Source organism: Pagrus pagrus (assembly GCF_965226575.1).
Source record: "Pagrus pagrus genome assembly, chromosome: 11".
NCBI lineage: Eukaryota > Metazoa > Chordata > Actinopteri > Spariformes > Sparidae > Pagrus > Pagrus pagrus.
This window is the reverse complement of record NC_140195.1, coordinates 22,519,024-22,531,103: the sequence shown is the minus strand read 5'-3', so window position 1 is coordinate 22,531,103 and position 12,080 is coordinate 22,519,024. Positions and strand designations below refer to the sequence as shown.

General features: G+C 42.1%; 2 protein-coding genes across 14 annotated transcripts in view; one reads left to right on the top strand and one right to left on the bottom strand.

Moving 5' to 3' along the window:
• The first annotated feature begins 854 nt into the window (after positions 1-854).
• The window catches only part of impdh2 (IMP (inosine 5'-monophosphate) dehydrogenase 2), an 11,834-nt gene continuing 608 nt past the window's right edge, over positions 855-12,080 (top strand). Inside the window, exons 1-14 of one of the 2 annotated variants that reach the window (XM_084366184.1) lie at positions 855-1,318; positions 3,819-3,867; positions 4,132-4,233; positions 4,352-4,426; positions 5,252-5,458; positions 5,569-5,656; positions 5,817-6,016; positions 6,392-6,482; positions 6,680-6,775; positions 7,643-7,714; positions 10,343-10,486; positions 10,666-10,810; positions 11,344-11,487; positions 11,956-12,039. In XM_084366184.1, the coding sequence (XP_084222310.1) occupies positions 1,221-1,318; positions 3,819-3,867; positions 4,132-4,233; positions 4,352-4,426; positions 5,252-5,458; positions 5,569-5,656; positions 5,817-6,016; positions 6,392-6,482; positions 6,680-6,775; positions 7,643-7,714; positions 10,343-10,486; positions 10,666-10,810; positions 11,344-11,487; positions 11,956-12,039 (1,595 nt within the window). In that variant the 5' untranslated portion in view covers positions 855-1,220. The remainder of the gene's footprint in view (positions 1,319-3,818; positions 3,868-4,131; positions 4,234-4,351; positions 4,427-5,251; positions 5,459-5,568; positions 5,657-5,816; positions 6,017-6,391; positions 6,483-6,679; positions 6,776-7,642; positions 7,715-10,342; positions 10,487-10,665; positions 10,811-11,343; positions 11,488-11,955; positions 12,040-12,080) is intronic. The other variant, XM_084366183.1, reaches the window with a different exon arrangement.
• Positions 10,863-12,080, bottom strand: part of LOC311264951 (uncharacterized protein) — a 17,201-nt gene continuing 15,983 nt past the window's right edge. For 3 of the 12 annotated variants that reach the window (XR_014623508.1, XR_014623511.1, XR_014623512.1), the window contains 3 exons: positions 11,853-11,977; positions 11,312-11,448; positions 10,868-11,090 (listed from right to left, as the gene is read on the bottom strand). The gene's annotated coding sequence lies outside the window, so the exon portion shown is untranslated. Of the gene's footprint in view, positions 11,091-11,311; positions 11,449-11,793; positions 11,978-12,080 lie in introns of those variants that run through there. The other 9 variants (XR_014623515.1, XR_014623516.1, XR_014623513.1 and 6 more) reach the window with 7 other exon arrangements.

Genomic DNA, 12,080 nt, shown 5'->3' with positions numbered 1-12,080 from the left:
TTATGTGTTTGACCCACTTTTACCTTCAGGCAGTAGCGTGGTGTGTGGGGAGGGATTGCACCCTCAAGTGTTTATTCCAAAACAGGGCAGGCAGGCACTTCCTGTTCTCAAACATCTGGGCTGCAGGATGTTTTGAAGCCACTATAAGAAACAATGTGTTCAGATAAAGTTAGACACTTGCGTTTGTGTGAAATCCATCAATTTCCATCAAACAGCCCGGCATACATTGGATAAAGATGAAAACAATGAAAATTAGGGAATGCTAATATTGCATATGTTTGTTTTTAAAGGTGCAATAATGGATGTTAGGACACATACACACATGGACAAAGTTGCTGGTACCCTTCCGTTAAAGAAAGAGAAACCCACAATGTTCACTGAAATAAACAAACTTCATCAGTTTGTTTTTTAAATGATTCTGTTGAACCACAATTCAAAAGCAGTGTCTGATTTTCATTAGTTAATTTTCAGTACATTTTTATTTATTACTTTTGTCAGTTTCCAGTTATTTCAGTGAACATTGTGGGTTTTTCTTTCTTTAACAAGGGTACCAACAATTTTGTCCACGTGTGTGTATGTGTTGCAAAGCATGTGTAGCATGCTAACTAGCTATGGTCTATTCTCCAGGGCTTTGAGCTCCCAGTCAGGACCGGTAGCTGCACGGCTAATTGAGCTGACCAGCTAACAGTAGCTACAGTTGGCAGCGGTTAGCAGTTACTTTGATATGCTAAAATGGTTATAAAAACTTCTGTTACATGTCTATAATAATAAAAGCTGTTTTACGTGAATAAAATTAATAAAATAATATAATAAAAATTTAGGGGGCGGGTCGGCCGGACGTGACGCCAGTGTCGGAAACGCTGTCACACGGGAGTTATGCACGTGTCGACGGGTGCTGTAGAAAGAAGAACATGAAAGCTCAGCTCGGACTGGCAGAAAGGCCTGAGAAAGGATAACGAAAAGTGTTCATACCGACATTTTGTGTTCAGTTTCTATCGCTAACACAGTCAGACAACGGGAGTCTTCCCGGCTGCTCGCGGAGCAGGACGACGGTTACTGACCCAGAGGGAGAGCGAAGCTGCGGGCTGAGGGAGAAAGTTCTCGGTCTCTGTTCCCGGGCCTGTGTGTGTTTGTGTACACTGTCCGCACGTTGCCTTAGCTTCGTGTTAGTTTTATTTCTTATTAAAGACTGAAGCACTGCTGAGTGTTACTTGGACGTCATGGCGGACTACCTGATCAGCGGGCAGACAAGTTACGTCCCCGATGACGGGCTGACGGGACAGCAGCTGTTCAACGGAGGAGACGGGCTCACATACAAGTAAAGACACCGCGATCACTCCTCTGACCCGGGCTGTCCGGGCCGTACACGGCTACACACTCAACAGTCAGCTAGTTTTCTGTCTTTTAGCTTAGTGTGCTACCAGTAGCCCTCTGTGTTTAGCTGGTTTCCACTGCTTTAATGTCAACTCACTGATGTACGCTAGTAGTTAGCTAGAATGTTTGTCAGCTAACAACTCGTCTTGGAGCCACAGTCAGACTGAGCTAACGTTGTACACCATCTGTTATAAAGTCAGGTTAGCTAACATATCAATATTACATGAATGAATGACGATACACTTGTTGAAAGTCAATAGCAAACCGGCAGTTAAACCTGGGTCCATGTTTTGGTTCAGCCAGTTTACTGAATGAATCGATCGGTTATCTGGGTTGTTTTTTGTTCAGTTATTGCGCTTTAAAATAGATAACTAGTCCCTAGAGGTCAAGCATTTCCCACAGTGCACCCAACATCATGTTTCATTGTGACATCACCAGGGTTATTATTATTCTGTGTCCAAACTTTAGCAAGCTCCTACAGATCCACACAATACATTAGACAACTGGTCTCACAGGTTGAACAACACCCACAATGGCAAGTAAACTCAACTTAATGTAAGTCAGTGGAGTGTCCAAAATAAGCACACAGTCATATTAGAAGCTACAAGAGCCCAAAGTGGCGTCTGAAATAAATATGATGAATAATAATATGCAATTTATAAGAATAAACTGAAAAGAAACCTTTCTGCTTAGATGTCGCAGCTTAATAATATAAGAAGAAAGAACCAGAAGTTTCATGGTTAGTCTACTGTTCAGTGACAAAGTTCATACAGCTGGTACTCCTGTGTTTATATTAACTGGGTGAACACATTTGGCAGCAGCACACACAGACAAACATGGTTGTATTTTAACCATCAGTGACCGCTTTGATATTGACTCTGTTAATCGTTCTCACCTTTTAAACGACACATTGCCCACCAACAAGGTTTTCTTGGAAGTGAAGTAGCTGTCTTAAACAGTTAAAGTGTGTGTGTGTGTGTGTGTGTGTGCGTGTGCGTGGTCTGAATGACAGCCTCTTGGAAATGAAAGGAGTACACATTCCTTGTGTACATACGCTGGCCTCAAATTTAGTTCCTGGCTTACATGGTTCTGTGTTGTTATTGTGGACTGTGTGAGCCCTGGCTATATTTAGACCATCTCCCTGGTAGTCCTTTATACAACAAAGCACAGATAGTAGTGACATGTACTGACTTAATGTTGGCACCTTGCTATGTAAAACATTATTGGATCATACCTTTGATTGTATCATGACATCAGTTAGGATTGGACGACATGGCATAACTATTGGTACTTTCTCAAAATATTAACACAATGAGATAAGTGATAAATAATGAGATGGCCAACCTAAAGCGTAATTAACCCAGGAATGAGACTAAATAATTAACCATCTTTCTCTAGAATTGTCTACCTCAGCTTTAACTTGATTTAACTGATGGGTGTGAACGCTCTTGACGGTGTATTAAGACATAGTAATGGCTGACAGTCACTCGTCTCACGTGGTGGGACAACCTGTTTTGCCCTCAGTCTCTTCTTGGCCTCACTGTCACTCATGACACATGGATAGACATGCATGGCATTTAAGAAGTTCTCTGCAAAAACATTTCACACATGCACTCGTACTGTTACGTGACACCTTTTGAAGATTCCCGAGAAAGAAATGTTAGTCCTGTTATGGCTGTTCGGAGTAGTTTAAGTTACAATTTTCCTGGAATTTCTTCCTTTTTCTATTTCTGAACTAGAAAATATTCACCTGAACAAGGTTGCTGTCTTTACTGTTACAGACATGTGAAGTACATACATGTTTTATTAGTAGGGATGCACCGATACCATTTTTTTCAAACCGAGTATGAGTACTGGTATATTCATTTGTGTACTTGCCGACACCGAGTACTGATACCGATATTTCTACCACAAAAATAACTATTAGGTTACAGATGCACTGAATTTGAAAGACATGATTTATTTTCTTCTCTGCTTGTTACAACAAATGATAATAAATAAAATAAAATAAATATAAATAATCATCATGTCCTGTGTCAAAAAAAGCCTCCACATTGGCACTGTCTTCACGTTTGACAAAGTCTAACTCCTCGAACGGACCCAGAACAGTTAGCGTCTTCTCCAGCAGTGTCCACTGGTGAGCCGTGAGAGTATCACGGAGTCCATATTCGTTAGGGAACTCCGTATACTGAGCCTTATGATGCGTCTTCAGATGTTTTATCAAATTACTGGTATTAAAAGACGTATTCTCCTTTCCTCCCCTCGACACCTTAGCAGCACATAGCTTGCTGTCTGCCTTGCTTCTGTCGTTGTCCCTTATCTTGAAATAGGTCCACACTGCTGACATGACGCTTGTTTCCTATGTCGCCAGTTCAACTTTCTCCTCCAGATTATGAATTAAAATTATTGCCATCCTAACTTAATTTTTCTTTTCTTTCATTCAGTGACTTCCTGATTCTGCCAGGCTACATCGACTTCACATCGGAGCAAGTGGTGAGTAGCAGCAGTGGTACCAACATAAAAAATCTGATTAAAGCTACTGTTGTGGTATTAAACTAATCTGGGATGATGTCCGGGGTGAGAGTCAGGATTATCAGGCGTGTTCCTCCCATCACAAATGTTCCCTGAATTAGGCTCATAATGCCAGAGCAGTAAATAACGGCTTCCCAGAATTTATAGTTGATCCTGGTGTTTTCATTTTAAAGCACAACTGTGTTACTTTTGCTGAAAGCTGCTTTGATATATCGTCCTGTCCAGGACCTGACCTCAGCGCTCACCAAACAGATCACCATGAAAACTCCCTTTGTCTCCTCTCCCATGGACACCGTTACAGAGGCCAACATGGCCATCGCTATGGCAGTAAGTAAGACACATAAACACACAGTTTCCCTCATTATTTCCTGCAGAGTTTTCCTGCTATCTATCATATTAGCGCACCATAACGCTCACTCACACACTGATGTATTGTCTCCTCCAGCTAACGGGCGGTATCGGCTTCATCCACCACAACTGCACTCCAGAGTTCCAGGCCAATGAAGTTCGCAAAGTCAAGGTAGTGATGATGGTGTTCGTTTCTCTTTACACTCCTTCATCTCTTATTTCATTTTTTTGAATTTTTTTTTCTTCTGTATTTCACCTTTGTTCTTCAGTATCTGGAGTCTTTCATGTGAATATGTTTTGCTTTTTTCTTCATTATAAAAAATAATCTCTCATCAGCTTCTCTTTGTCTTTGTTTTTCTCTATTTTTATTTTGCTGATGTCACTTTGAAAGATATAGAAGCATGTTTTCTCCCTGCATCCCTCGACCCTCTCCTCTAGATTGTAGGCAGTAAAAAATGTACATATTCCCTTATTTTTTCCTCAATCAAATCAAGGGTCCAAGGACAGAGGATGTTGTACACTGTACAGATAGTCAAGGCCACTGAGACAATGTGATTTCTGATTTTGGGCTATATAAATAAAATGTGATTTTCTTTTTTTGTTTTTTTTATTGAACGATTTGCACTTTTTCTTTTAGACAGTTATACCCCCCATTATCCACCCGTCCTCCAGCAATCCTCTGTCTGCCCATAACAACAAAATTATGACAAATAATACAAATAATAAGACTTCTAGTTGAATAAATACAGATAACAAAATTATTGTAACAAATTTATTGTATGTAAATTTTCTCGGTTGAGCCGTGGACAGCAAATTTGAACTTTTCCAATTTGCTTACATATTCTTTATCAAACCGTCCTTCACTGAATCCCATGAACCCTCTTCCCTTCTGTTACTCTCACTTTTTTGTCCCGTGATATTCCTTTTCGATACATCACTGGTCCTTCTCCTGCCCCTCCTTATTTTCCTCACCTCCTTCCTTCCCTCCCTCCCCCAGCGTTATGAGCAGGGCTTCATCACGGACCCTGTGGTGATGAGCCCCAACGAGCGGGTACGGGACGTGTTCCAGGCCAAGGCTCGCCACGGCTTCTGTGGAATCCCCATCACAGACAATGGCAAAATGGGCAGCAAGCTGGTGGGCATCATCTCTTCTAGAGACATCGACTTCCTGAAGGAGGAGGACCACGACCTGCCACTGAGCGAGGTGGGTGGACTTAAGACACAAGACAGAGGCAACTAAAAGTACTGTGATGTTAACGCTTTATTTTAAATGCTTCCTTCATTTATGTTCTGTATGTGTCATTATTTTGACAGGTGATGACAAAGCTAGAGGATCTTGTGGTCGCCCCTGCTGGAGTGACACTTAAAGAAGCCAATGAAATCCTCCAGAGGAGTAAGAAAGGTGAGGAGGATGTTAACTTTATTTTTCCTGAAGAATTATTCATGACTCATATGATTTAAAGAAAAAAATATTTTGTAATATTTCAGTTAAAAAAATATGATATAAAACCTACATGTAGGTGCAAATGTACATGGTTAACCTTTCTCCTCTCCTGCTGCAGGTAAACTGCCCATAGTGAATGAAGAGGGCTCCCTGGTGTCCATCATCGCCCGCACAGACCTGAAGAAGAACAGAGACTTCCCTCTGGCCTCCAAAGACTCCCGCAAACAGCTGCTGTGTGGCGCCGCTATCGGCACTCACAACGACGACAAATACCGACTGGACCTGCTGGCGCAGAGCGGCGTGGATGTGGTTGTACTGGTAAGGAGAATTTTAGTACAGGTTTTAGAGATGGAGATTGTTGTTAATGATGAAGACCAGACCACCTTTATTACTGAGGAATCAGTACTGGAGCTGCCAGTGGAGAACAGATTTCCACAGATTTGTAATGAGCTAGCTGGGTTAGCTGGCTTTACTTAGTTTAGTAGTAGTAGCTGCACATTTACTGTGGTGCTCGGGTTCACAACCGACTGGATATCAAAATCAACGAGGCAAAATTTGCACACTTACATTTTCTTCCACTAATTCTGTTAATTAGAGAGGATCTTGAGGTTGTCTACCAGCTGTGACGTGTACAGATCCAGATGAAAGATGCTTTGTAAATAGCAATGTTGTGTGTTGCTTGTGTACCTCCAGGACTCGTCTCAAGGCAACTCAATCTTCCAGATCAACATGATCAAATATGTCAAAGAAAAGTATCCAAACCTACAGGTCATCGGAGGCAATGGTAACTAAACTTATCTCTACCTTTACTTAGGTTTTTCATGTTTCCATATACGTATGCACTTGTCAGACTGACCCGCTAATGATTAATCAAACTCATATCATTAGTAAAAAGAGGAAGTACGGATACTTTTGTCATCAGCTGGATAATTCTCTGTGTGCATCTCTAACAGCCTCTCTGTCTCCCTCTGTCTGCTGAAGTGGTGACTGCAGCTCAGGCTAAGAACCTCATCGACGCAGGAGCGGACGCTCTGAGGGTGGGGATGGGCAGTGGCTCCATCTGCATCACACAGGAAGGTGAGCGACAGACCGGCAAACTCAACAAACACCACCTGCGTTGCTCCAACCCCTGATGTGGTTATTGAATCAGTCAAAGGGGGGAAAGGAAATTCTTGGTGAAGTGATGTACAGTTTGTCTTTTTCACTTTGGTTCTGCAGTTGAAAGCTAATTGTCTGGTTTGCTTGACTGATCCTCATGTGTGGACCAAACTACATGATATCAGCTCAGTAACGTCGCCACAGTAATCATATGTTTCAACAATTTGTTGTTGTATCCTGTGGTGTGTTTTTAGCTGAAGGACTCGGGGGTGTGTGTGTGTGTGAGAGTGTGAGAGTGTGAGAGAGAGAGAGAGAGAGAGAGAGAGAGAGAGAGAGAGAGAGAGAGAGAGAGAGAGAGAGAGAGAGAGAGAGAGAGAGAGAGAGAGAGAGAGATGCGTCTGATCTGCTGTGACCGCCTACAGACAAACTGTAATGGGTTAGATTGTGCAGTTGTGTTTGTGGTGAGTCAGTTCCCAGGTTTAGGTTCCCTTAACTTGTTTTGGTGTGAAAACCAGTCGGACTGTAATTGTAAATTGTGATTTATCTGGTACCTTTCAGAGGTATACAATATCGTTTGTGCTTCTTGTTGTCTCTGACTTGTCTCTTCATCTTGTCCAAGATTCCTCTTAAATCTGAAATCATCACAAATATTTGTTTTAGTTCATTTTATGTTGCTTACCGTTTTCTTCATTTTTGTCTGTCCATCATCTTGTTGTCTGCTTCCCCTCTACTTTCTCTTCTTTTCTCTTTGCCTTCTACCGCTTAAATTCTCTCCCCTACCTCCCACCCCGGTGTGTGTATGGTGTGTATTTGTGTGTGTGCGCGTGAGTATGTGTCCACGTCCAGCTCCCCTCAGTGTACCACCAGCAATAAAGCTCCACAGCCCCAAAACCCCAACCACTGTTACGGGATACTCCAGTAAGTTTCCCCCCACCAACTTTGGCCTGTGCTGGGCTCCCATTGGCTCCACTATCACAGTGTGACCGCCCCCTCCCCAACTTCACAGCCTGCTGCATTGATTGGTTAACAGCTTTGCATCAGTAGACATAGCAGAGGTAGTGGTTGTAGGTTTTCGGTTTGTTTTGAGAGCTTTTGGGGTTTTGGGGTTTTGCTTGTTCCTGTGTCCTCACTAATCTGTCAATCATCCCCACCATCACTGCCACCTGTGTCAGCTGATCGCATCATTCATCCATTTCTAACACACAGCATAGGAGCAGGCGTAATGTAGCTTGCAGCCACAGGGTGTCTCTGTTCAGCAGAGGTGTGAAACCTGGTGAGCTGGTTAGGACCATGCAGGTTACATTTCAGCCAGTAACTTTGCTTCAAGACTTTAAAGAGTCATAATAAATCATCTTTATCAAGGTGGGGTTCAACACTGACTTTCAAAAGTGGTAAGCAGTCTCTCAAATCCGACTTGAATGTCCACACTATTATTTGCAAGTGATCAGATTTTTGGATCCAGACCTCACCAATATATCTGCAGACAGACTGCAGACTGTCCAGACTTTTGCTCTACATGTTGTCTTGCATACTGCTCTGCTAGTAGCAGCATGGATTCTGCTCAGCTGCACCAAGTCGCATGGATGCACTTTGTCTCTCTGGATTTGATGTTGCCGTTAAAAGACACTTTCAAATCAGATATGAGCAGCCCGAGTGGCCAGATTAAGATACATCTGTAGAAAGCTGATGTTTTTCCAACCACCTCCATGTGGTTTGGGTCTGATTTGCAAAAATGGCGTTTGATGTGGGGTTTTTTGCTACCCCAAACTTCCTAAAATCAATCTGGATTTGCCAAAAAAATGTATGTGGGCTGGTGGTCTGAACAAAGCCTTTGAGATCAACTCATTTTGTGTTTGGTCCGTTGGCCGGTGTGCCACCTTTTGTTATAAAGTGGTTTCCACTGACTGCAGCCAAAGGCCAAGAATTGGTTGCCAGTTTCTCACAATAGTTGCCAATGGCAACCTGGCTACTGTGACTGCAAGCCCTTCAAGGATGAATCAGCCTTGATAACTGTAAGCTTTAGTTCAGCTTATTGTGCCATATTCTAATCTCTGTCAACACATCACATTCAGTCTGCATTCAGACATGCAGTTGCACGCCTGCACAGAGCTGATGTTAAAATGTGCTGCCAACCGTGTTTGCTGCACACATGAGAAACCTTTTGATTTGTAGCATGGCTGTATGAGACGACGTTTCAGTGCTCAGCTGCTGTGTGTAGTTTGAGCAGCATTGGGCTGAGAAAGGATGGAAGTGTTTCTATTCACTCCCGTTTGTTGTTTTGTTTTTTCATTATGTTTTCATAAACGAGACACATGCAACAGCAAGTTTTCTAAATTATAATTATGAAGCCTAGATTAGACTCCAGGTACCCTTCAACTGCTGTCGTTCAATATTCATTTTACAATCCTAAAGATTTTTATGAAATCTGACCAATCTTTGATACCATTTATGGCTGGCTGTTTTTATTTAGCAATAGTCATTCAATGTATTCACATTCTGTTATACCCCTGTCCACCATTCCAGCCCTGGCTTCATACTGACTACTGATGTTTATCTACAACATGAGTTTTCTTGGTTACACTGTAACAAATATGCCCCCAGAATTGAGTTTTAAACTGTACTGACATCATAGGATTATCATTTTAAAGATGCTGATAAATTAAACAAAGAGCCCCTTTACATATCCTGTCTTAGATCATGGCCGTCAGTAAATAACAGGATAATCAGGATTAGATTGGTAAGTACCGTGCAGCCCACAAGACAAGAGTCCACAAGAAGCAGAACAACTACTAGTGAAAAAAGGAATTGGAATCTTTCTCTCTTTTTCTGCACCTAGTAAAATCGAGTGTCATTGTCCTGAACTTGATGTGAAAGATTAGTTGAAACCTTAGAGATGTGATTGAAATTTATTGATTAGCAGTGTTCAGCTGAACAGACATTTATTATATGAGTCCGGTGTGGCGTCCCAGTGTGGGGTTGCAAGAATCTGCTGATGTGACAAGTTTAACTTCCCTATTCTGTTTTCTTAAACATGATAACAGTGTCATGTTTCCACCCTGTTGGCTCATTCACTGTCTCTGATAATGTTTTTTTTAACATCACTTGAATGACAGGGACTTTCCACCATGCATGCCTTTTAAAACTGAACTCAGTTGGGATGCTTTTGATGTCAGTTAATCCAATTATGAGTCAGTTGATGTTTCGAGGTTCCGAAGGTCATTAATATTTATATTAAATTCATACTAAGCCAACACTGGAAGACAGAAAAGAGGAGTGCAAGTATCACAGCCACGTTCCTGAAAACAATTAATGATGATATGAAATAATTGGCTGGTAAAGATGAAAACACCAATTGTTTAATCCAGTTTCCAACACGACTTCAAGTCTTTGTGTCGTGAGCTGTGTGAGCATCCTGACAACTTCGGTCGATTACTCTTTAAGGTGAAGGACATGATGAGAATAGAAACATGAAGACTGACTTCTACAGCTGTGCTCATATTATCACATCATTTCATCTTCCTCCGTCTCTCCTCTTCCTTCCATCAGTGCTGGCGTGCGGCAGACCCCAGGCCACAGCTGTCTATAAAGTATCAGAGTACGCCAGGCGTTTCGGCGTGCCTGTCATCGCTGATGGCGGCATACAGACTGTCGGCCACATTGCCAAAGCCCTGGCACTGGGAGCATCCACAGGTATGGAGAACCAAATAACTAATTGAAATCCACCTCCATTATATTGAATTGAGTTTAAAACTGAAATGAAACCATTTTATTTCAGGTTTGACTACACAATCCGTAGGTTATAACTAAGATTAGTTTCCAGCCTTTTGCTTAACTTCCACTCACAACCTTCTCTCTCTCACTTTTTCCAGTGATGATGGGCTCTCTGCTGGCGGCCACCAGTGAAGCTCCTGGTGAATATTTCTTCTCTGACGGCATCCGGCTGAAGAAGTACCGTGGCATGGGTTCCCTGGATGCCATGGACAAAAACTTGGGCTCCCAGACCAGATACTTCAGGTACAGAAACACAGGAAACAGACTACATTGGTCAGAGTTTTTAGTTAGGTAACAGCACCCTAGAAGTGACTGAATATCTGCAGGTTTAAATAACAAAAATACAAGGGTCTCGCTCTTACCCTGAAAGAGAAGGAAAAGGAAGAACGCTGGTTCCCTCCTACACAGTATAACTTTGTCTCAGCAGCATGCCTTCAGTCAAGTCTATGGCAGTTTTTCCCAGATGACAACACATCTTCCTCATTTGATTTTCAGTGGTTTTAAGAGCGTTGGAGATAACTTCCTTGTGGGTTGGTGGTGAGAAGTAATGTTCCCATTAAAAAAAAGACAGTGGCAGACATTTTACTCAATATAAATGTTTAATCTGTACTTTACACACACAGAAGGGAAAGAGTGTCCAAAAGACAAAGTGCTTTAATCTATTCACCTTATTATGGTTCAGATCTTTGGCCACAAGGTGGCATCACACTGACATTTAAAGTGCACTCTGTCTATAACACTAACCTCTTCATGTCACACTTCTTTTCTCCTCACAGTGAGTGTGACAAGATTAAAGTTGCTCAGGGTGTTTCTGGAGCGGTGCAGGACAAAGGCTCCATCCATAAGTTCGTTCCCTACCTGCTGGCCGGCATTCAGCACTCCTGTCAGGACATCGGAAGCAAGAGTCTCACACAGCTCAGGTAAAACTCAGGCAGACACATACTGATGTGAATCTGCATTCAGTGAGCCATTTATGGGTAACAGAAAGAAAAAGTCTTTGGAAATGTGCACAGAATGTGAGGGGATATTATCTTGATGCAAGACTTCCATCTAGCCTTCAGAATAAAAGTGAAGGGTTATTATTCTATGACAATACAGTATTTAATTATTAAGATTATAAAGACTCATAACTTGTGTCAGAAAAACGGTTAAAATACACTCAAGTGGCCATTATTCATCAGATTAGTATAAAATGGTTAATTTTAATATTTTCTTTTAATACTAACTGCTGAAGCGGTACACTATGACAGTTGATTTGGGACACAGCCTCAGCCTTGGTACTTGCCCACCCACTCGTGTTACACTATATTCTTCTGGTGTGCTTGTGTCGAGCAAAGTCCTCTTGATATCTGCTGTGGTGTCTAACAGCCTCTCTTCTCTCCCGGCAGAGCCATGATGTACTCCGGAGATCTGAAATTTGAAAAGAGAACAGCGTCTGCTCAAATGGAGGGTGGAGTCCACAGCCTGCACAGGTACACGAGCATTGTAACACACTCAACTCAAAAGATTCAAC